Here is a 25510-nt window from a genome sequence, read left to right on the forward strand (position 1 = left end):
GGGCATGGACTGCCCGTGGCTTTATCTCCAGTCATGATTACGAAAGTCAAGTTGAGTACTGACTTAATGCAAAGTAAAACTAATGAGGAAAGGCCCTTCATCTCTTCCTGAATCTCCTTCACTTCACTCATCAGGACTTAATCCAACTGTCATGGGAGCAACTATATGCTGTTCAGCTTAATGTGTCACCTTAATGTGAATGGACACACTGCACATGGTACACTTGCCAACAGAAACATTGTTCTGTACACTAATTTGCTCATTTGACATTATACATGCATGTAAAGTTTGTAGGAATAATAGCAAAACATAGAAGGCTGAATTGGTTTGATTTATTATTATTATTACCAATACTGAAATACAGTGAAAAGTATTTTTTGTGCGTTGTTTAGGTGTATCATACTATACATGCTTGGGCAGATCATTACATACTTATAGGCTGGGACTTTTTCCTGAAATGACAGAGGCAGAGGGGTGACCTTATATAGGTATATAAAATCATGAGGAACATGGATAGGATAAATGGACAAGGTCTTTTCCATGGGGTCGTAGAGTCCAAACCTTGAGGACATTGGTTTAAGGTGGTGGGGGAAGAGAAGAGATTTAAAAAAAGGACTTGAGGGGCAACCTTTTCCACACAGAGGGTGGTGTATTATACAATGAGCTGCCAGCGGAAGTAATAGAGGCAGGTACAATTACAACAGTTAAAATGCATTTGGATAGGTACATAAATAGAAAGAATTTGAAAAAGATATGGCCAAATGGAACTAGTTCAGTTTAGGATACCTGGTCGGCGCGGATCAGTTGGACTGAAGTGTCCGTTTCCGTGTTGCAGATTATGTCTATACTGAGCAAAGTTCTTATACCTTGATTGTTGTAGTTTACTACTTTGTGAAAAAATAGGTTTCCTGACTCTTAAGAGGAAAAATATTTCTGATCTCTACCATAATTGTGCCACTGACTTCATGTGAGATCGTAACACCTGATATCATTCTGGTAAATCACCTCTGCATCACAACTTCAAAATCTTTTCCTGAGAGGCAGAATCTATTGTAAAAATTGCCATAAAGTTTTAAGGTACATTATTTATATCCAAATCTGGCACCTCCACGTGGGCACAGATGCAGTTAAAGACAATGATCTGGAAACTGCTGATAGAGATGTACTCTTCAGCATTGTGCACAATAATGATACCCTCACTGTCATGTCAACTGACATGCACTGACTTTGATTAAATTTCTGCATATATGACAGTTGCAAATTCAACTCGCTACAACTTAAGGTCTGTCCACTGTAATCTAACGAAACTTTTCAACTATGAATCTAATCAGTATCAAAATACACTTCACCCTTTTGTTTGTTCTTTTTCAAAGCAATCTTTCTTCACTTTTATTTCATTTCAGTACCCAATTTAATATTAAATTGACTTTTCAAACTTGCACATCCAGTTCAAGATCAGCAATGTTTATTAATAACTTTAACCAAGATTACACAGTTGCATCTTCTGTTCACTTAGGATCCAGATGCCCTGTAAAGGCAATGCGCCACTTGAATCTGACTACAAACGAAGATGGTTACAGAAATCAAATAGGCAAACCAAGTTTATTACTCTTGCTCACTTCAATTTCGGTCTTCAGTCTTTGACCTACTACAATGTTCCAGTCAAGCTCAATGCAAGCACGAAATCTTTTCTTCAGACACATTAAAGCTATCTGGACTCTGAGTTCAACAACTTTAGATTACGAACTTTGTCCTCCATTTTATTCATTTTGCAAATGCCAATCTGTACCACGCTTTCATGTTTTGTTTTCACACAACGCCAACTCTTAATATGCCACTACTACTTACTCTGGACCAATTCTTTGTTTCTTTACTATAAACATTAGCCCTTTGCCTTTTGTTCCATGATATCTTGCAATTTAACCTCTCTTACATACTAATCTATTCCTAATCTTCTATTTTGCACTCTCCCCTCACCCCTTTCCCAACATTAAATCCCCCATTTAACTCAAAACATTAACTGTTTCTCCCTGCATAGATGCTGCCAGAGCTCCTATACACTGACAGTAATTACTGTTTTATTTCAGGCACACTATTTTATTTTTGTTTTACGTGTCATCCACCAACTATTTGAAATTCTGTACAAATGTTCAGTGAATAAAGTTAAGATTGAAATGGAAAATAAATATATGCAATAGAGAGAGAAAATTGGAGGAAAAGAATGGCAGGAAGGAGTAAAGGAACAGAAGATTTATACAGATTCTGAAATCTAAACAAATCATGCGCAAACTCAAAAGAATAAACTTGGCTTGCTCCTTTCTTGTATATCAACCACAGGTACCATGTCTATGAATGTTGCAGAAATGTACATGGATCTGATGAATGAAAATAGATCTGTACCTTATTTGGGTAGACTGACACGATCTCTTCTCATATACAAAGCAACATCAACACAGCATTATAAACAACTCAAGAGTTTCAAACCTTGAAAGTCAAATGGTGAAGGCCTTCAGGCAAATCTGTATTAGCTGTTACAATTAAGTAGTAAAGCAATCACAGCATACCTGTGCTTGATTAAAGCAAGCAGCTACCTGGGCTTTTACAGTCTCCAATCCTTGATCACCTTCTGGCTCCCCACTTGGATCTTCACTCAGCATTTCATCAGCTTTCTCAATAATTTCCCTTACTTGGTCAATAAATGATTCCCTCTCAGTCTCCAGGATAAACTCGTTCTGAACCTGTATCAGAGAAGACTGTAGATTACTCTCAATTCCTATCATCAAATTGTGTATCCTTAGCAATTAAGGGCATAAATGTTCATCAAAAAAGTTGTTCTGTAGTTCCATTTTAGCGAATATAATCAAAAGCAGTTTACTTTCATAACTGCATACAGGAATACTTCTTTTACCATCATAAAGATGCACAATGGAACCATTTCTCATTACTGATACCATCAAAACAGTTCAGGATTTTAAAGTCTCCTCTTAAATAGGACAACCCAATATTCTCCAGATAAACTTAAGTCACTCATCTTCTTTGACAGAACGAATATAATTTTGTACTAAGATGTGCGATTTATCTGTATCATATCATTTAGTTTTGAACTGTACGCACATAGATTTTCTGTCACTGCAGGGCTGAATGATTAACTTGTATTCCTGTAGCCATGGTGATTTTTTTTTACATTGAGAGCGAGCAACACTTTTGAGTAACGGGTTTGTGTTTACATTGGTTGCTAGTAAAATACTCCCAAATTAAACAGTTATATGTCAGATTAATGCAATCACATCAATTAAGAATATAAGAACTAAGGCAGGATTAGCAATTCAGCCCTTCTAACCTGCTCAGCATTCAGAAAGGTGGATGATGCATTGAAAGCAGTTCAGAGAAGGTTTACTAGAATAATACCTGAAATGATTGAATTGTCTTATGAAGAAACATTAGACAGGCGAGGACTACATCCTTTGGAATTAAGAAGCAGAGGTGACTTAATGGAAACATCCACGATCCTGAGGGGACTTGACTAGAAGGACATGGAAACGATAATTCCTGCTGTGGAAGAATCTAAACTAGGGGCTACAGCTTAAAAATAAGGGGGTGCCTATTAAAGACAGACCGAGGAAAAAAAAACTGAGAACTCAGTCTCTTCGGAATTCCCTTCCTCAAAAGGGAGTGTGCAGAATCTGTAAATATTTTTAACAGAGGGGTCAACAGATTCTTGATTAGAAAGGAATGCAAGATTATCAGGGGTATGCAAGAATGTAGAACGAATCTAAAATCGGAGCGGGCACCCGGAGCAAAAAAAAATTAAGGTTCAGTTTCCACCACTTCACATGGTCTTGGCTTAAGCTAGTTCATTGAATCAGAAGAGGCTCGTCGGCCCATCAAATCTACACCAACAAAAACTATAGTAAATTTACACAGTCTCACTTTCCAGCACTTAGCCAATAGCTGTGAATGTTAAGGCAAGTGCTCAACCAAACACTTTTTAAAAGGGTGAGGTTTCCCATCTCAACTAATGTAGAGAACATTGGAACAGGTGTCAGTGATTCAGCTCCTTGAGCCTGTACTGCCATTCTATGAAATCATAACTGATCTGTGGCCAAACTTCATACAGCTGCCTTTGGCCCATATTCCTTAAACAAATTTTCTCTTATTTAAAATTAATGAATGATTTTACATCCATTGTCATTTACGGAAAGGAGCTTCAAACCACTAGCATCCTGTGTGCGTAGAAGTGCTTTCTAACATCTATCCTGAATGGTCTGGGCACAAATTCTCAGACGGTCTCTCCTGATTCTAGAATCCTCAACCAGTGGAAAAAGTTATTTGTCTATCCTGTCTTTTCCAGTTAATACCTTGAAGACTTTGAACAGCTTACCCTTTAACCTTCTAAATTCTGGAGAAAACAGGCTTAATTTTGATAATCACTCCTCACAACTTAACCTCTGTAATTCAGCTATCGTTCTTCTAAACCATTTTCAGAGACAAACATATCCTTCTAAAATGTGATGCCCAGATCGACTCTCAGTACTCAGGGGGTGGGGGGCCAGGGACTCTAACCAGGGTTTTGTACAACTGCAGCATAGCTTCTACATACTTGTACTCCTTGATTTGGAACAGTTAGCCCATTGAGTCTACTCAACACTTCGATCACGGTCAATGTGTTTCTCAACCCATTTCTCCAACTTTCTCACCTTACTAAGCAAGGATCTAGCTCGGTCTTAAATAAACTCGGTAACTTGGCCTCCATAACCTTCTGTGGCAATGTGTTCCAGAGTCACCACCTTCTGGCTGAAGAAATTCTCATTTCATTTCTAAAGGGTTATCCCTTCACATCTCAGGTCTTAGTCTCGCCTACTAATAGAAATTTCTTCCCCTTGTCTATTCTATCCATGCCTCTAAGTATCCTATAAATTTCAGTGAGATCTCTTCCTCTTCCATCTAAACTCCATCGAGTATAGACCAAAAGTCCTCAACCGTTCCTAATATGACAACCCCTGCATTCCCAGGACCATTCTTGTGAATCTCCTCTGGACCCCCTCCAACATCAGCACATTTTCTTAGATACATGGCCCAAAATTACTCAAAATTCCAAATGCAGTCTGACCAGAGTGTTATATCGACTCCACAGGGCATCCCTCCTTTTATATTCTAGCCCTCTCAAAACAAATACTAGCATTGCATTTGCCTTCCTAACTGCCAACTGAATCTGCTTGTTAATCTTAATAGATCCTGAACTAGGACTGGCAAATCCCTTTGCGCGTCAGATTTCTGAAGCCTTTCCCCAATTATAAAATAGTCAAAGCCAAAATGCATAACCTTTAACTTTCCCACACGATATTCCATCTGCCATTTCTTTGCCCACTCTCCTAGGCTGTCCAAGTGTCTCTGCAGCCTCCCCACTTGCTCAACACAACCTGCCTCTCCATCTTTGTGTAATCGACAAACCTAGCAACAATATCTTCAGTTCTTTCACCCAGACTGTTAAATGTATAACATGAATAGTTATGGTCCCAATGCTGATCCCTGTGGAACTCCCCCTCGTCACTGGCTACAATCATGAAAAAGACCTCTTTATCCACACTCTCTGCCTTCTGCCAGTCAGCCAATCCTCTAGGTATGCCAGTACCTTGCCCCTAACACCACAGGCTGTTATTTTACTTAGCACCTCCACACACATCATTTATTGCATCCGATGTGGCCTCCTATACATTGGGGAGACAGGCCACCTACTTGCGGAACGTTTCAGAGAACACCTCTGGAACACCCGCACCAACCAACCCAACCGCCTCGTGGCTGAACACTTTAATTCCCCCTCCCACTCTGCCAAAAACATGCAGGTCCTTGGTCTCCTCCACTGCAAGACCAAGGCAACACGTCACCTGGAGGAAGAGCGCCTCATCTTCCGCCTAGGAACCCTCCAACCACAAGGGATGAATGCAGATTTCTCCAGCTTCCTCATTTCCCCTCCCCCATCTTTCTCAGTCCCAACCCTCAGACTCAGCACCGCCTTCTTGACCTGCAATCTTCTTCCCGACCTCTCCGTGCCCACCCCCTCTCCGGCCTATCACCCTCACCTTAACCTCCTTCCACCTATCGCATTCCCAACACTCCTCCCCCAAGTCCCTCCTCCCTAGCTTTTATCTTAGCCTGCTTGGCACCCCTCCTCATTCCTGAAGAAGGGCTTATGCCCAAAACGTTGATTCTCCTTCTCCTTGGATGCTGCCTGACCTGCTGCGCTTTTCCAGCAACACATTTTTAAGCTCTGATCCCCAGCATCTGCAGTCCTCACTTTCTCCTATTTTACTTAGCAGCCTACTATGCAGCATTTTGTGAAAAGCTTTCTGGAAATCCAAACAGATCACATCACTGGCTTTTCTTTGCCCAACTTGCTTGTTACCTTCTCTACGAACTCTTGTCAGGCGTGACTTCCCCAAAGCCATGCTGACTTTGCCGTATTTTACGATGTACTTCCAAGTATCCTGCAATCTCATACTTAATGAAGTCTAAAATCTTACTAACAACAGAGGTCAATCTAATCAGCCTATAATTTCCCATCTTATGCCTCCCGCTATTCTAAAACAGGGGTATTGCATTTGCCATTTTTCAGTCCTCTGCGATCCTCCCTGACTCCAGTGATGTTTCCATGATCTCCTCAGCTATGTCCTTCACAATTATTCCATTAGCTTTGTTGAATATTTTCTTCACCCGTTTGTGACATTTTAAATAATCATGCACCTAAATACCCAAGTCTCTTTGGACATCTACTGTATTTAACTTCATACCATCTAGAAAGTATCCTGATCTATCCTTCTTCAGTCCTAAATGGATAACCTCACTCTTGCTTACACTGAAATCTACCACAGCTCTGCTCATTCATTTAATCTATCAAAATCCCTTTGTAATTTAATACCATCATCTACACTGTTCACAATGTTGCTTAACTTGTCATCCACAAATTTGGATATATGACTTTCTAAGCAACTATTCAAATCATTAATGCCTCTTGTGGTGCAGTGGTAGTGTTGCTATCACTGGACAGGAATTCTGGGTTCAAGACCACCTGGTTCAGAAGTGTGTAATTACATCACTGGGCAAGTTGATTAGAGGAAAGAAATAAGTGCTCTGAAAATAATTCTATTTATACTCTTACGTTCTGAAATCCAAACATATATTGTGTGCAAATAAATTTTGTTTTCCATTTTATTTTAATTTCTTTTGCAGAATAAACTTTTTTATTGTTAAAACCAAACCTGCAGCACTCTGTGCTTATATCTCAATGAAAGGTCACCTTACTAAAAACAAAAACAAAAAATTTCAGTTGGGATCTGAATCGGCAACTAATTACATCAGCTGGAATCATAACATTCACTACAAACAGCACTTTATTTGACAGCACAGATATTAGTCCTCAAATCAAGTCATTAAATTTTACTCACCATAATAAAAGCTATCTCTACTGGATTGTCACCATCCAAATCAAATTTAAAAGTAACCATTTTTCGATTGTGCGTTTCCAGTTGGCATTCCACGACTCTGTCTCCTTTATTTGAAACCTAAAAATAAAGTACAATGTGTACATTGTACTCAAGTTGGGCAAGATTTATAAAAAGCCTTCATGAAACCCTGAAACTCTTATTCTAAGTACCTAATACAATGGACGCTTACGTTTAGAATTCGTAGCTTTGGTCTAGATGATTTTTCATGACGTGAACGACTCCTTACAGATTTACGATAATGCCGCTTTGCTGATCTCCCTTCATGTCTTCCACTTGCTGGAAGGCCTTCATTACCATCGCTCATCCCAGAAGCAACATCTGAGTGAGCACTGGAAATTCCAAAATAATTAGATTCATCTTCAAACACAGTTTTTGGAGAATTACACATCTAAATTAGAGAATGGTCCCAATGCACAGGATCAAACATGTGAGCATCCAAAAAAGTCAATCTTTAATTAACTTTCACGCAGACGTTTCATCGGAATGGACCATATTCTGATAAAAGATCCACATTTAAAGGCTTCCAACATCAGGTTTCACTATTGGGACCTTGAACAGCATTCCTACAAAAGTGCACTTTAATTTCATATTCCAATTATGTAGGTATTACTTCCCAGTTTTAAAAACATTTCTAGAAATTCATGAATGATATAGAAAGTTTCCATGGTTTTATAGTTATAAATACTCTTCCTTGTTATTTGACATTTTTTAATCTAAATGCTAATTTTCTTGCTACAACTGAAATTCACAAATTGGATTTTACTGCTAGGCTCCTATCACGCATTAGTAGTAGGGACACTCCCCCAAGTCACTTCACAGGAAAGACCAAGTCACTGTCCCTCATAAGGCAGTGGAGACAGACATTTAATAATTTTAAAGACAAGTGGATTGATTCCCTTGCCTAACAGAAGTCCAAGGTTGCTTGGATGGATGGGATTGTGGAACTCAGAGCACAGACAGATCAGCCTTGATCTTCTGAAATGGTGGAACACGGTTTAAGAGGCAAGTGGCCTGCTTCTGCTTCTAAATTATAAGTTCATACTCTGTCCTGAGTTGCAGTGTACAGAACTAAATTTAGTCCTCTCGATGGGATCTAATCAATATACTTTACAACTTAAGCAGATCTCCCTCTCCCGGCATCCCTTATCTCCAGAGATAATCTTTTGATATTTTATTACATTACGTTGCCCTATGTGTTGTGTGTAAAGCTCAAAAGAAAAATGCATTCTCATATTATGTATTCCTAATCAGTTTTAAAATCACCTGTCCACAGATGAGCATAACTGCAACTGTTCCGCCTGCATTGGAGCCTGGGTCCCCTAGAAATATAATTAAATTCAGTGTTAACGAGTACTAATAACCAAAACCCAAATGAACAAAAATGAACATTTTCTTCTAATAATGCCACATATTGCTTTTCCTTCTCAAATTCTGAAGTAGTAACATCACTCATGATCAGTTTTGCTTTCCCTGTGCTACTTCTCAAAAGAAGCCGATGCCAAGCACCTCACTTCACTACTTTAACAGCCTGGATGTCAGCAAGGGATAAAGGAGTGGAAGGAAAGCAGACAAAGGGGCAACAATTCCTCAGCCTAGGGTGTGTGGAAGCATAAATATCTCAATAGCATTTGAAATAACATTTGAAAAACAGAGAAGAACAGAGATGAAGTTAGAAGACAGGCCATGCTACTTGAAAGGTGAAGACTCAAAAGGACTACATAGTCTACTCATGCCCATGTAGTATACTCTTCCGACTTTGTGGAAAAATGGGCAGCTAGTTATGTAGTGGCAAAATAACTACATTGTTACAGGCAATTGCTTGGGCAAGAAAATTTAACAATATATACACATTACATATTAAAAGGATCAACTAAAGAACAAGAGACTATAAGTGATATTTCAGAACAGAAAATACATGCATTCACCGCTTGTTTTTAACAAGTGCTAAAAACTTTTAATGCACATTAATGTGTAAATTTCCTCTTGGTGTTGTTTCTTATTCTTCCTATATTCTTCACTGTTTCTTTTCCCCTTATGCCTTTTTGGTGCATGACATGGAGGGGAAGAAACCATCATACCAATCAATGGCATTTGCAATAGATACAGTGGGGAAAATATAGCTATTGTTATTTCTTTCCTTATCACTCGTCTCTTCCCCATGCACTCCCTCACACCATATCCCTTAGTCCAAATAATACCACATCTTCTCATTATGCTTCAGGAAAATCACCTACTCATCTCTTCCCTTTGGAAAATCTAAATTGCTCCTCAATTTCTGATTTGGGAACACCCACCTAAAATCAGGTGCACTAATTTCCCCAATTTGTTTTGTAGGAGTTGGATAAATGTGTGGCAGTGACAATGAACCTGAAGCTGCACACAACTCTTCAATCAAAGAAATTGCCAAATCACTTGTGCAAATCATGAAAGTGGAGCCAAATCTGATATTTTGATATATAGTAGATGCACTCACTTCCAAAAATAAATAAATTCAAGTAGGAGACAGATAAAGATTGCTTTCATTTCTTTAATAATTGCATGCCTATTCATCCAAATACCTCTTGGGATGCCTGTGTCTGTAATTGTCCCGTCTGGTTCTGCTGAAGAGTGGAGGTACAAGGCTGTAGTAATCTTGTTTGTCCAGGTGCTGTAGATTCAATATAGGCTTGAGCCATGCCTGCAGCAAGACCAACGTGATATGATGCTTGTGTAACAGGCTGAGATACAACATCCATGGAAACTGGAAGTGGTGGTGAGACGATAGTGGACTGGACACTCCCAGAAGACTTTACAGGGCTAGGAGTAACAACTGGCAATTGGGTAGAGTAATTCTGTCAGAGATATTAAAGCAAACAATCAGAACAACTAAAAGCTTGGTACAACATACAAAACTGCAAAATTTATTCTTCTTGCAGGGGAATAAATAGCATGAAAAACTAGCACTTAAAGCTTTCTGTAGCTTAAAATCTTTTATTCCTTATAAAATGAAGCAAAACAAATGGCCCATATCATTACATCTTGCCACACAACAATTAATGATGTTGTCTCCTCTTCACATTTACCTCATCCAACTTCTGTTCTCTTCTCTTGGTGCAAAAAGGTAGCTCAAAGCCTAAGTAAATGCACTTCTTTTATTTGAGTTGGTAATAAATTAGGGAATTCTTAAAATTATACAAATGCACTATTTTAGTTATCAAAGTCAAAAAAGCCAATACAAATGAGTATTCTGTTCAAGTATATTTTTTAAATGTTCCCCTACAGTAAAATATCCTCCACTGTGACCATTTATCTCATTGATTACATTTTTTTTAAACAACAGTAAAATTCAGATGGATAGAGGGAAACCTGTAGGTGCAGCATATGTAAATTTCCAGGATGCTTGGTAAAGAGGACAGGTCAAATGTCGCTGCACAAGCTAAGAGCACATAGATTCATTAGATAATAGGAAGCAGAGTGTCAGAAAAGGTGAATCCTTTTTGGATTGGCAAGCTGTAACAGTGAAGTGCCACACAGATCAGTGCTGGGGCCTCAAATGTTTAAATTCCACATCAAGGATTTGGATGAGACAGCAAAATGTGCAACAGCTAAAACTGCCATGACAGCAGGATAGGTGGGAAAGTAAGTTATCAAGAGGCAGTAGTGTTTGCAAAGGGTCATGGAAAGGGGACAAAACTTAACAGATGTGGTGCAACATAGGTAAATATAAACATGTCCATTTTGGCAGAAAAAACTGAAAAAAGTGTGTATTATTTAAATGTAGAGAGATTGCAAAATTTAATGGTAGACATGAATCTAGGTATCCTGATGCATGAATCTCAAAACTGGCAGCAGGTATGGCAAGTGGACATACAGCATTACAAAGGCAAATTGAAAGGCAGCGTTGATTGCAAAGGTAATCAAATATCCAAATCAGCAAATTCCACTGTAGTAGTACATGGTAGTGATGGAACCACATCTGGATTAGTGTGCAGTTTTGGTCTCCTTATTTAAAAAAGGACATAGCTGCATAAGATTTAGTTAACTCATTCTTGGAATGAAGGACTTAGCCCCTGAAGAATGACTGAAAAGATGTGGCTCATGTTCATTGGATGAGAGGGAAATGAGAGGACATCTTATTGAAACAAGATCTTGACAGGACAGGAGAACACGAGAAGCATGGTTTTTATTGTGGGAGACACTGATATTATGAATACAGTTTAGAAACAAAAAAAAAGAGTTCCCCTTTCAAGGGCCTTTAATACCATTTCCTGAAAATTGCTTACTGGCCTGAGAAAAAGAACTGAAGTCTGTTATCTCATTCAGTAAGTTGGACAATCCTGCTTAACAACAACTATGATTCTTTGAAAGGTGAGCAAGGGATTAAAACAAATTATTAGACATACTTCAAGTTACTAACAGTTAAAATAAAAATTTCCTAATTTAAAAGCAATTTTCATTATTTACCCAGTTGAATGCTTCAGACTGATTATTTGAGGAATCAAGTAGGTAGCATGGGAAAATATAGCTTAATCTGGTCAAACAATGAAGAAAGCATGATTCAGTGATTCAATGTTTTACCTGTGTTGAAGTAGGACCCTGCTGAGCAGTATGCATTTGACTGACAGGCAGAACCTGGGGTTGAGGAACTATTTGACCTGGAACTGAACCACTGGATACCATTTGTGGAAGAGAATACTGCACAGGCTGCTGTGGTGCCGTCTGGGTAATTAAAGAGACAAAAATGTGGTATTTATAATATTTGCAAGCAAGTTTTACCAAATGGCTTAAGTGCATACTTTAACCAGAATGTTAATCTTAAATAGATTTAATCAAACTTGGAAAGGAGATCAAATTACAATTAATATTTATATATAATGTGTTAATTACTGAAGCGCCAATGGGACCACTTTTCAGTAATCTTTTAACAAAACACTTTTTGCATGGTCAGGCAACCTTCTCTATCAAGCGAAAACGCATGCAACATCAGTCTCGGCAAACTCAAGATATTTTCAGCAATGAAGGCATTCTTCCGTTTTAGCTCAAACTCCCTGACAGCAGCATCCAAGTATGAAACAGTCATGCAAGGGACTAAGATTGTGCACAACATTAGAAAGTTCTACTCCTCCATTCATGCCCACACAGCAGAAGCAGAATTTTATTTGATTCTCCTCAGCAATTGTGGACCATGTTATTAGTCTAGGTTTAGCAGTCAGCAGAAAAGGGGTCTCACAGGTGAACTCAAAGCAAGTCACACACAGCTTTAGCCATCAACTTAATTTGACTTCAAATGGCTAGGCATACAACTGATTGCAATGTTCTTTAACAGTGATTTCTAACATCACTGCAACTTGATGTTGTCAAGCTATCCATGCAGCTGATCACCTTAAAGAATTCTCAACAAACCAGTATTCTGCATTTTTCATTCTTTCAAGTAATATGGCTTCACAGGCTGGGCCATTATTTATTACCACCAACTGGAGATGGGTAATCAGCTTTCTTCTTGACCACTGCCAACTATGTAGTGCAGGAAGACAGTGCTTTTCAGGAAGGAGCTCCAAGATTTTGACCCAGCAAAGCAGCAGTGACATATCTCCAAACCAGGATGGAATGCGGCTTGGAGTAGGACATGGAGTGGTGGTATTCTCTCATACTTACTGTTCTTGTCCTTCTACATGGTAATGATTGTGGGTTTGGAAGGTGCTAAAGGAGACTTGATTAATTTCTGTCTTGCATCTTATAGATGGTGCACAATGCTGCTACAGTACATTAATGGATGATGGAGCAATTGTTTGTAGATAGGATATTAATCAAGTGGACTGTTTTTTCCTGAATTGTGTGAACTTGTCAAGTGCGTTGGAATTGCACTCATCCAATTAGAGAACATTCCAACATATAGCTGAAAATGGTGGACAGGCTTTGGGGAGTCCGGAGATGAATTATACACTGCAAGATTCTTAGCCTCTTACACATTCTTGTAGCCAGAACATTTATTTAGCTATTCTGTTCAATAGCAATAGCCAGGATGTTGATAGTGGGGAATTCAGCAATGATAAAACCATTGAGTATCAAGCTTGACTCAATTTCCTGGATTTGATATGACTGACCAACAACCACAACCATCTTCCTTGGAGTCAGGTATGAATCCAAGCAGTAGACAGTTTTTCCACGCCAGATTCTCACCTCATTCTAACTTTGTTAGGCTGCTTTAATATTACACTCAGTCAAATACAATTGAAAAGCATAATCAAATCATTTTCTAAAAACTGACAGTAAACAAAATAAAGTCTGGAACCCACACATGGAGTTATGTCCACAGCTAAACTATCACAAAATGTAAACCAAAACAAAAACTTAGTCTGAAAAAGTCTAATAATAAAGAATCAGATGTTTAATACATATTACAATTAAGCAGCTCATTTTCAGAGCAGATCAGTTGTTCGGCATGTTACTCAAATTATACCTAATAACTGAACAACACTTAGCTTTTTTTCCTATATGGGAATTTTCAGCAATAACATGAGAAAGGGAGATTTTTCACTAAATCGACTGATTCAACTTTAGACTGCAGAAGCCACTAATGGAATCTGAGCTCAGGATGGAATCAGTAGTCACATGGAAAAAAGGTGGGTTGATTAGGAACAGTCAGCACAAAGATTTCTTTTTCCCAACAAGTAATAGAAAGGGGAGATGAGGGCAACACTATTCATGCAGAAAACATGGATTTCCAGAAGTCGTTTGACACAGCACCACACAAACTAGTGAGGAAAGTAAAAGGTTATGATCCAAAAGGGACAGCAGCAAAGTTGGCTGAGGAAATTGAGTAAAGGTTAATAGGTATTGTTCAGGCTGGAGGAAGCTACACAGTGGAATTCACCAAGGGTCAGTATTTGGAACTTTGCCATTCCTGTTATACATTAATTATCAGGATCTTGTGTGCAGGGGTCAATTTCAAAGTTTGAGAGCTCAAAGATCAACAGTAAACTTGGAAGATTTGTAAATTGAGGAGGAGTGCGTGAAACTCCAAAAAGGACACTGACAAGTTGGTGGACTTGGCACATAAGTGGCAGATAAGGCTCAATGCAGAGAAGCGTGAGGTCACGTACTTTGGTTGCAAGAACATTGAAGCACAATATAAATTCAGGGATACAATTCTGAAAGAGTTCCACAGGATGTATATGTGCACAGATTGTTGAAGGTGACAGGAGAGGCGGAGAGAGCAGTTAAGAAAGCACACAGTGTTCTTTGTTTTATAAATGGGGGCAAAGAATGTAAGAGCAAACAGGTGATGTTCAACTTGTGCGAGAAAACTGTCACACCTTGACTGAAATATTGCACACAGGCGTGCTTGTCATATTATGGGAAAGATGCAAATGCACTGGAGAGTGTGCAGAAGCAACTTATACGAATGGTTTCAGGAATAAGAAACTTCAGTTATGAGGATAGAGTGAAGAGGTTAGGAATGCTCTCCTTGGAGATAAAGCAGCTAAAAAGAAATTTGTGGAAGTTTTCCAAATCATGACCGGATGGGCAGATTAGATAGGAAGAAGCTGTTCTTGTTTAAACAAAAAAAAACCTACAGAACATATCGTTAAAGTGATGTACAAATAAAGCAAGAGTGATAGGAGAAAAAAAAACTTTAACACAGCAATTAGTTAGGGTATGCATCAAATGTAAATGTAGTGGAGGCAGGTTCAATTAAGGCATTCAAAAAGGGCATTGGATGATTACTTTGACAGAAGTAGTGTGCAGCGATATATGGAAAATATAACGTAGCCAGTGCAAGCATTATAGGTGAATGCCCTCCTTCCACATCAGTGATACTGGAAGTCTGTAAATTCATTAAAAATTATAACTTTCACACACTTAGAAGTTACCTAGAAATTAATGTACTTACCTGGCACGCATCCATAAAGAAGACTGCCCTGCAATTAACAGACATTCTACAACTTGAGCCTATCAATCTGAATTTACATTCTTAGTACAGTAAGCAACTTCTTTAAAACAAAGAAACATTTGTTGTTTTATGACAAAAAGAAAATAACCAACTTGAAGCATGGATTCTATGCTGCACAGCACAAATGTGAGTGCAAAAACTGTGTACACATCACACAAAGGGAGAGGAATTGATCAAAAAAAGAATGAAATTCTCTACCTGTGGAAGATACGTTGGGGTGCAGTAACTGCCAAACTACAAGAAATAAACATAACAAAGGATGAGATACAGCACGAGCTAACAGAGAGTCCTATAAATGTAACCACAAATTCAAGTTGGCTGAAGAAAAAAAAAGAAGTGTTTGATCAGGAAATAAAAAGCAAAATGCCAGATAATCAAAACTTCCATCACGTGATTCTGAATTTCTCAGTTAATATTCATCTACAAAAATCAAACAGGATGATTCGTCAACAACACTAATAATTTGCCCATCTACTACCAGATTTGCTGAATCTCAGTTTCTAGCACAAAATTCAATTTTAAACATCTTGTAATACCTGATTATTACCTTGTTTGTCTGCTGTACGGATCCTGCTGGAGGTTGAGGGGCTGCCTGCTGATTTGACACAGTCAAAGGAAGACTCGTAGGTGGTGGCTGGCTCTGCATTTGCATCTGCTTGATATTTAGATACGACAGAATTAATTTATGACACAAATATTATGCAGCCGTTGAAAAGGAAGACAATGTATCCTGAATTAAAAGTTAATCAGGCATTTTAAGTTGGTGATTTTAAGTTGAATGCAATAATTTCTTCCAATAGTCAGCAATATTCTACACAAATTCAGTGATTAAGTCAATTAGATTCATAGAGATAGTAACAGTTTAAATGAGCTATTACTGATAAATAATTAAGATATCGTCCTCACTGATGTAGCTCAAAAAAAGTCAATGTAACAATCTTAAATTGCAATATTTAATTGAACTGAATATATTTTAAAATCTACAGAACCTACAGAAGCTCTTACTCAAAACAAAATGACTGATTTATGCAAGTCATGAAACAACAGAAACTATTCCTAATTTGCAGGCTGCTATGCATTTTCTTTTCCAGTGATCAGTTTTGCCTTGTAAAAGACTAAACAGATTTCAGCAAAAGGCATGAACACTTGAAACTCAAGTACCAAAGGTAGACTGTGTCCATCTGCAGAACCTCGATCCAGTGCAAAGTTCTGCTGGGATGTAACAGGATGGGGCCAGGATCCTTCCATGACTTGCTGATGCAAGCCAGCTGTCCCTGATCTTGTCAGAAAGGACTGAGTGTTGAACTGCATTAGCATAGGTGGCTGTGAAGCTACTGAAACAGACACACCTTGCAATGTTTCATAATGCATGCCATGTTTTGGCAAAACCTGCTGCTGCTCACAATGCAATGCTAAACTGGAGTATGGCATCAGGAAACCAAAAGATGGTGGTGACTGGAACTCTCTGGTCTCAGAGGACGTTGATTGACCAGAGTCACTCGAACACTGCGGACTAAGATGCTGAGGAAATTCTTCTGACATAGGCTGTCTGCTTTGCAGGAAGTCACCTGGCAGCACCAGAGCATCAGAACTGAAATAAACCATCTGTTCTTCAGTCACTGGTTGAAGCCTGCTGTACAATCCAGTACCTTGAGTATCCTCTAAGCTTAAATCCACTGAAGCCCGCCGATTTCGATAAATCCTCTGAGTTAATGACGGAAGAGGAATGTGGATATCGTTACCTTCCATCTGCTTTGGAGGAACTTGAAAGTCAAAAATTGACCCAGTTCTACCCTCATTTGCCTGTGCAAGAATAGGTGGTGCAGACTGAGGGGCAGTCAAATGTTGAACAGTCAGCATTGTATTCATTGTTCCGACCGTATTTCTTGAGAGAATGCTAGTAATTGCAGGTTCACATTGAGCAACATTACCATCTTGTACCGGGAGGAACACTTGAGTTGACAGTGGAAATATTGCCTGTGGCTCTCCAATCCTCCAATGCTGTCCATGCTTTTGTATAATGTCTTGTGACAGTTGGAAGTGAGAAGGTAAGTTTGAAACTTGAGTTTGTATTTTAGGAGAAGCCATCTGCACTATTTGAGGCACATGACCTGTTAGGTTTTGTAGTGGGCGTGGCAACAAATTTTGATCATTTAGGGATTCCTCACAATCCAAGGGCTGGGAGTAAACCTGCTGATGCTTTAGGTTTACTTCTGCTAGACTTTGATTCAAAGGAAGTGCACATGCTGGAAGGTTGCTGCTATTTACAGCCTCATATGGATCCTGTGTAGTTTGCTGTAACTGCATACAACATGGATACACTTTCGGATTACACAGAAGTGGAATTTCCTCAAGCTGACTCAACCTTAACTTGTTTTCAAAGGCTTGAGTTTGTTCTAGTCGCATTTGACCTTCACTGTGGATTGGTTCACTGGTAAATCGATGAGTAACAAAGCCCTTTATAGCTGAGTTTTCAGAATTCCGATTTGTAAAATCGCCAGAGAAAGCATTTTGGCCTACAGTCTTTATTATTGGCTGAAAATGGTGAGTATGAGCTTCCAGGATGGAAGTACTTTTGCGGCGTTGAGAATTAGCAACTTTCAGAGAAAAACTTGGTGGTGGAGAGAAAGAAAATGGTCTTTCAGGAATAGGTGGATATGAAACAGTCTCTGGTTGTGATGGAACTCCCCCACAAGGATGCACTAGAGATGGGGACTGCTTTAATATGAAGACAAAAATCTCAAATCAGAGTCGAGAAAATTAAAGATGCATCATAAAAATGAGCTTTTAGCTTGAATTTCATTAAGAATTACATTACAGAATAGCAATAGCAGAAGTATCTGACAAACACAGAAGAGATTAAAAAAACTGAATGAATGCATTAAACACAGTAATGGGCACAAGTTTTACATTAAGTAGTAGCATCTAAATACTATGATTAAAGGGACTGCAAATGAAAGGGATTTACTACTTGCAAGCTCAGGTCTAAAAACTCATTATGAAAAAATATTTAAGTGATTTGATCCAGTTGCCTCAAACTGGAAGAACTAATTGAACCTCTCTTACCTCATTTTACAGAATCAAAATAAAAATTAACCTTCCTTCACTTAATTATGCACTTTTCTCAAAGTCCAACAGCAATTAAAATCTGTTATCAGATAAGCATATGCTGCAAACTTTTTTAATTCTGCTAAGTGGACAATACTCATTGAAGCAAAACAATGACAACAGTACTTATGCATTGGACAAAATTCCATCATTTTTACAAACTGATGACTGATATCTATCAAAAAATTACAGTTCAACCACAATGCAGATAAACTGCATTTTAGCTGCTAATTATTTGATAAATGTTTTGGAAATATGGCTCCAGATTAAATCAAAATATTTCCCTTCTTTTGTTATTCATTCATGTAATGTGGCCAGCATTTGTTGCAGTTAAGATGGTGGTGAGCTGCCTTCTAAAAACTGCTGCAGAACATTTGGTGTAGGTAAACCCATAATTCGGTTTAGAAGGGAATTCCAGAATTTGGACCCAGTGACACTGAAGAAACAGCAATATTATTCTAAATCAGGTTTTCAAATCACTTGCAGGTGATGGAGTTCCATGTTTCTGCTAGTCTTGTCCTTCTACATGGTAGTGGTCGTGGGTTTGGCAGGTGTGAAGAAGCTTTGATGAAATTCTGCAGCACACCTTGTGGATATTACACACTGTTGCCACTGAACATCAGGTGCTGACAGTGAGGGATTCAGTGGCCTGTATATCAAAAGCTGGCAAGTAACATTCACTAGGAACCTTGCAGTGAGGAATTCACCTCCCGATTCCAAAAACCCTGATCCACCATCTACAAGGCATAAGTCAGTTTTGTGAAGAAATACTTTCCATTTGCCTGGATGAATGAAGCTCCAACTACACACAAGCAGCTTGAGACCATTCAGAAGAAAGCACCCCAATGAATCAGAACCACATCTGCAAACATTAATTCCTTCCACCTCCAATGCAACATAGTAACAACCAAATATACAATCTAATAGATACACTACGGAAATTCACTAAGGCTCCTCAGGTATCATTTTACTCGTGATCATCATCATCTAGAAGGACAAGGACAAGCACACAAACATCTGCATGTTCCCCATCCAAGCCAATCATCCTCCTGACTTAGGATGGCGATATATTTCCTTTACATACTTGAATTCTCTCCAGGAACTCTGTGGGTGCATCTACACCAAACAGATTGCAGCATTTTAAAGAGAAAGCTCACCAACACAAGGGGTTGAAAATAAATGCAGTTGGAGCCAGTGAAGCCCACATTTCCTGAATGAACATTTTCTTTTAATTAGCAATATTAATGCCATTGAATATCATGGGGAGAGTCTTCCTCATTTGGAATTCATTTCCTGGCATGTTGCAAAAGTTAGTTGATAGACACTTTCAGCTAAAGCCTGGATATTGTCCATATCTTCCTGCTTTTAGACATGGACTGCTTCAGTGTCCAATGGTCATGAATGATCTATATATGCTGCTATATTTAATGGTGGATTTGTTCAGAATCGCAGATAAAAAGTTAGAAAAGCTACAAGTTCTCCAAGAAGTGGATAATTCTTGAAGGAAACAGTTGCTTCAAGTACTTTGTTTAAACAGAATAAAAATTTTACAAGACTGCATTTTTTTCCAGTTTAAAATTCTGCCCATTTAGAAAAAATTTAATAATAGAATTCAGAAAGCAAATATACACTTCAATTTAATCACAAACTTGCATCCACTTTCCACGTTAAAATAGCAGATTTAGTCGTCGCAGCTGTAAGGTATTATAGCTAAAGCGAAATCCCATCTTAACTGTAAAACTTAGTGCCCAGAATAGTTTGTATTTAATGAGAACTTATCCTCATGAGTCACATACAACATACAGGGTTGAAACTAATACACGGGAGACTGGAGCGGCGTAGCTTGCGTGGAGGAGCTGAGTGCATAGGCAGGACGCTTTCCAGTGCTTTTGACAGCTTTTCTGCAAAGGTTTCTTCAGGGACAGTCCGAACATATGGGGAGAAAGAAGCAGAGAGGACTGGTGGCGGAGTGGTGGACTGTCTAGGAATGTAGGATGAATCAGGGATGGTGAAAAGGTGGGGAACACATACAGACATGCTACGACCTCGTCGAAGCTAAAAAAAAATTAAAAATAAAGGAATAAATAACACTTTTCAACTGACCCACAGTAAACTTGACGTCAAAACGTACACAAAAACATTTGATAATTTGTGACAGCATTCATAATGGCGCTTTGTAAATGAAAGCTAGAAAGAAATGAAATGAGATGTTTTGCTCTGTGATGATGCACAATACATCAAATTAGAAGAAAGGAAAACTAGTTGATTAAGACTTGATGCCCAGGTATACTGTGCAGTTTAGTTGCACAGAATATATGGAGGCAGCTATTTCTGCTACTATTTTCAGATTAACTGGTTAGATTTAGTACTATGCAAGTCTCAATACACCAACATTTATCCAGCAAGTGCTGCTGTTAAGTTTACTACTGGTCAGTATAAGATTGTATCCAAGAATGCAAAAAAGAAAAAAGATCCAATGTACACTTCTTGGATAGAAGAATCAAGTACTGCAAGCAGCCTGCAAACTCCATACTAAAATTAAAAGGTATGTTTCAAACAAAAAATAATGCAAAGGTTCAAGGGTAGATTTCAACTTGCATGAGGATGGATGAAAAGGTTTATGCATATCAGCAGCCGTCGGAATCCGTAAAATATCATGTGCAGTCAATAATGCATTAAAATCTAATTAACATGTCAGAAGCATGTTATGTTTTTGGCAATCCAAGAAAGCTCTAAACCATCAGGCCTAAAAGTATCTTAAATATATCTCCCTGAATTTTCCATTTTTCAACATCATGAACTTAGCATATTCTGACGGTTTTGACCAATTCTCTACAAATTTATTCAAAGATTTTTAAATAACACAGGCATCACAGTTACCACTGGCGTTTTTGATGTTAGTAAGCAAGTTCTAACCTCAAAAATAACGCAACCATAAAATTAGATAAATAAACTTTAATAAACTCCAGCTATGAATTTGGAAATATTTCATATCAGACAAAGAAAAATCTTCAAATAGCACCTTTACCAATGTACATGCTGATGATGACAATTATTTAAAGCAACTTCAAATTTCACAAACTTATTTTTAAATTGATTAACATTAATTCTTGTCTGTCATTTTTGAATGCTAGAATGAATGATAAAAAACTTTTTAAATTGTTAATTTAACCCTGTTGAAGGGTCTTCTCATTAAATTCAATGTGCAATAAATGACCAAGGCTCTTCAAATACATTTAATAAATAAAATCTCTCATTAAAAGGTTTCCTCAGACTATGATGTTATAAATACTGCTTACAAAAAAGTACCCAGCCCAATATACTTACTCCTGTAGAATGCTGCTGATGGCTACCATGCTGTTGCGATACTGCCTGGATATTTGAAGGAGTCTGGCTTGAAATGTGCTGTTCTTGAGCAGAACCATAGGAAACAGTTTGACTGCCATGAGAATCTGAAAATCCAGATGAACTCTGGCCACTATCAAATGTGCCATCAGCTAAAAAAGAAAACACAGTTTTGCATCAAAAATGAACTTCCAAAATGTTACAGTATAAAAAGTGTAATATGTTTTTAACAAAATAATTTTTCATTCATCTGCTCAGCATTACGAACTGATGAAACCAACAATAAATGCACAATCCAGGTTGGACTATAGTTTTGGATCTGAATTTCTGATTTGAAATTATGGCATCAAGGCATCAACAGAGCTAAAATTCAACTCACAAATTACTGAAATCAATCATATTCATCATCAATAAGCAGAATGCACTGATCTTCAGTTTTATGGTGTTTACATTCCTTTCAACTCAAGGTTAAAAGACAAGCACCCACTCCATTCTGACTTCTTGAAAAGTTTGGTCTTCAATTCTACACCTTACAGATGCTCACACACGGATTATCATAATACAGAGATAGAGATTCTTGATTAACATGAGAATCAAATGTTGTTGTCAACAGGTAAGTGTGCACAGTTCAGATGACAATCAAATCAGCCATGGTTGATTTTGAGTGTACAGGGCAACCTCGATTATCTGAACATGATAGGCGGGCACTATTTAGTTTGGATAATTGATTATTCGGATAAATCGATTAAATGCCTTTCCTCTGGGGCTCGGAGTTTTTAAAATCTGCTCCCCGTTCAGGAGACTGTAGCAGCACACAGCATGCGTTCACTGATGGAAACACATCTTTGATGTGATGTTTCCATCAGGGCCTCGAGATCTCCTTCGGATAATTGGTATTTGGATAATCGAGGTTTCTCTGTAGTAGGTTCAAGGCACCAAGTTACCTATTTTGCCCTTAATCATACCTTTGTAGGGAGAAACCCATTACTACTATACATTACTTGAATTATATCATTTTGACTAAATGACTAAAGCTAGTTACAAACTATATCTTTTTGCAAATTTCAAAGCTACAATATACTGTATTGAAAAAATTAAACTGGGGTTCTATTAACCTTATTCTTACCCCCTACTTGGGTTCTAGTGACTATGACATAGGTCAAAGATTTTATTACACCTATAGCCCAATACATTCAGCTTATGGGGAAAAAAAAAAATCGAACAACAGTAGTTCCAAGCATATCAAACAACTTAGTGTTAAACTTCTGAACTGTTTTAAAATTTAACACACTCAGGCAAGGTGGTTTTGCTGTCACCTGCATACACCAAAAAAAAATCATTTTTGGGATCCTGCCAAGTGAGAAACTTATTTTAGAGCAAAAAAGATAATCACTTAAGTGTGTTTTGCTCCCAAGTTCCTTATATTACTGTTAAGCTCATCTTTCGCTCTGCAAAGTACACTAGTCAATATTGTATCTTCCAAAAATCTCATGAGCAAAAGCATTAGCTTTGTATGGTAGAAGTGTTACCTTATTCAAAAAACAAAGTTAAGACTCTAAATAGCAACAAATATGCAACTTCCTCTATGAGTTGAGATAAAAAGGTTAATATTTCTTCAACTTCAGCAGTAAAGATTGTGCACTGAACATACACAGTACACCACACAGTATACAATCCTGTGTCTAAAAGAGATCTTTAAAAGCAAAATCTTAAATCAGAAGGTAAAAATAATAAGCCTGAGATACAAATGTTTCTAAATCCAAACTCAAGAACACAAAGGAATAAATTGACAAAATATTTTCTGGTCTAAAATTTATATTTATCAAGTTTTGAGAAGAGAGTTTTTTTTGAACTCCCTAATCACCACACCTTGCTGTCACAAGGAAAGCTTACCATAAGAACCACTTGTTGCCCCCATCAGTCTAGCAATAACTACTTTCTTACTATTGCACAAAAATTGCAAAGTAGAATTTCTCCCATTGTCCAGGTTATAAATGACTCAAAATCACTGTTTTGAGGAAGGCTTGAGACAAGCTTATTTAATTCATTCAGTCATTTTCTGACCACTCTAATGTTCAAGACCAAGAGTGTGTTCATAATGCACAAAGTCTACCGTTGTTTGAAAACAGATGAATGCATGAACCATGTATTACACTGAAGACTTCAGAATTTGTTCAGGTGCCTTAAGTCTGGATCTAGTACGCCAGGGAAATTGTCCCCGAAAGGGAAGATAGCTGCTGAAATGTGTTCCCTAACAAAAAGGGAACTTCTGGAACATGATCATGGAGCAACAAGAAACCAAATTCTCAGCATCCATATTGAGCAGTATGCCAGGATGTGCTATCACATGCAAAAATATCTAGTAAAAAAAGTGGCTGAACGATTTCATAAGAAAAAAAATGTATCTACAGATTGTGGTTGTCATGGACTGTGCCCAAATATTCATGCTCTGGCATTTCATAAACTTGGCACAAAGGCCCTGTTTACAGTAAGCTTTTCCCAACTATCTCTTTCAAAGATTTTTCACAAGCACAATTTGTCCATGATTGACTTCCTTTAATGGGTTAACTTTGTATGTACACATGTTACATATAAGAACAAGAGATTTACTTCAGGCTATTTAAGTGAGGGCTTTATCACAGCTATAGGAACTGTCAAGACTGTCTTATGTAATGCTATTGTGACAAAATAAATGAGAGGTGGGTGTTAAGAATTGTAGGAACGTCAGTTAAGTGAAAAATTGCTGCCAAAAATAGGGAGCTTAACTTGCAATGTTGGGGGCAAGTATTTTCTGCTTCCAACTTCTTAATATCCTTATAATGCCAAGTGATTTCAGATTTCTTAGCAGTGGCTGGTATATAGAATTTAATTAAAAGGCATCATGTCAAATCAATCAGGTTTCAGGCTTCTGATTATTTTTCATAATTTGCTTTTTAATCTGCCAGCACAGGCATGAGTACACTTGGGTTCTCACATGCCTACGTGCCCAGCCTTCAAAAGAAACACAGTGAAAATTAAAAGAGTAAAACTAGAAACAAAGCTCTACCGAATGACGTAGCTGACTTAATAAACAACTGAGCAGTTTAGGCAGGGTTAAGTAGGTTTTAGGTTTCTTTCACAGGCTTTTGTCCCCCAGTTACTTCAGCAGTGATAGTGGTAGGGGAGGTATGACTGGCTTCATGACAACAAAATGAAAAAGAGGACACAGTGAATAGTAAAAAGCAATTGCGAGTGTCAAAACAGTCCCTGTTAGAAGTACAGGTGGGGTTCTTCCAGAGATTGATTCAACTTGTGGAGTCTGCTTTCACAAGGAGTAGTTGGGCGAGTGGCACAGATGTGTTTAAGAAAAGCATACAAAAGTAGAATGATAAAAACGAACACCTAGACAGAACACAAACTCCCAACTACAGTAGTCACCCGACATTGGAATAAAATCCGTGTGCCTGGCAACGCGAGGCAGCAGTGCTAACCACTGAGCCACCATGCCACCCTAGAATCTGACTGGTTTAGTCCATTCAACTGAATGAGGGTGCAAAGGAGAATCTGAGAGAAATCAAAAACACGAAGCAGTGAGCTTCTGCACCACCTGATGCTACCTGGCTTGGTGCATTCTTCCAGCCCC

General features: G+C 38.1%; 1 protein-coding gene across 8 annotated transcripts in view; it reads right to left on the reverse strand.

Moving 5' to 3' along the window:
• LOC140458145 (serine/threonine-protein kinase WNK1-like) overlaps positions 1-25510 on the reverse strand; it is a 157853-nt gene that overhangs the window by 61004 nt on the left and 71339 nt on the right. For 2 of the 8 annotated variants that reach the window (XM_072552296.1, XM_072552297.1), the window contains exons 8-17: positions 21871-22040; positions 16597-18153; positions 15983-16087; positions 15634-15669; positions 12060-12200; positions 10061-10333; positions 8766-8821; positions 7672-7831; positions 7443-7559; positions 2565-2738 (exon numbers count right to left, since the gene is read on the reverse strand). In XM_072552296.1, the coding sequence (XP_072408397.1) occupies positions 2565-2738; positions 7443-7559; positions 7672-7831; positions 8766-8821; positions 10061-10333; positions 12060-12200; positions 15634-15669; positions 15983-16087; positions 16597-18153; positions 21871-22040 (2789 nt within the window). Of the gene's footprint in view, positions 1-2564; positions 2739-7442; positions 7560-7671; positions 7832-8765; positions 8822-10060; positions 10334-12059; positions 12201-15633; positions 15670-15982; positions 16091-16596; positions 18154-20346; positions 20599-21870; positions 22041-25510 lie in introns of all 8 variants that reach the window. The other 6 variants (XM_072552295.1, XM_072552291.1, XM_072552289.1 and 3 more) reach the window with 5 other exon arrangements.

Source organism: Chiloscyllium punctatum, chromosome 32 (genome assembly GCF_047496795.1).
Source record: "Chiloscyllium punctatum isolate Juve2018m chromosome 32, sChiPun1.3, whole genome shotgun sequence".
Lineage (NCBI taxonomy): Eukaryota > Metazoa > Chordata > Chondrichthyes > Orectolobiformes > Hemiscylliidae > Chiloscyllium > Chiloscyllium punctatum.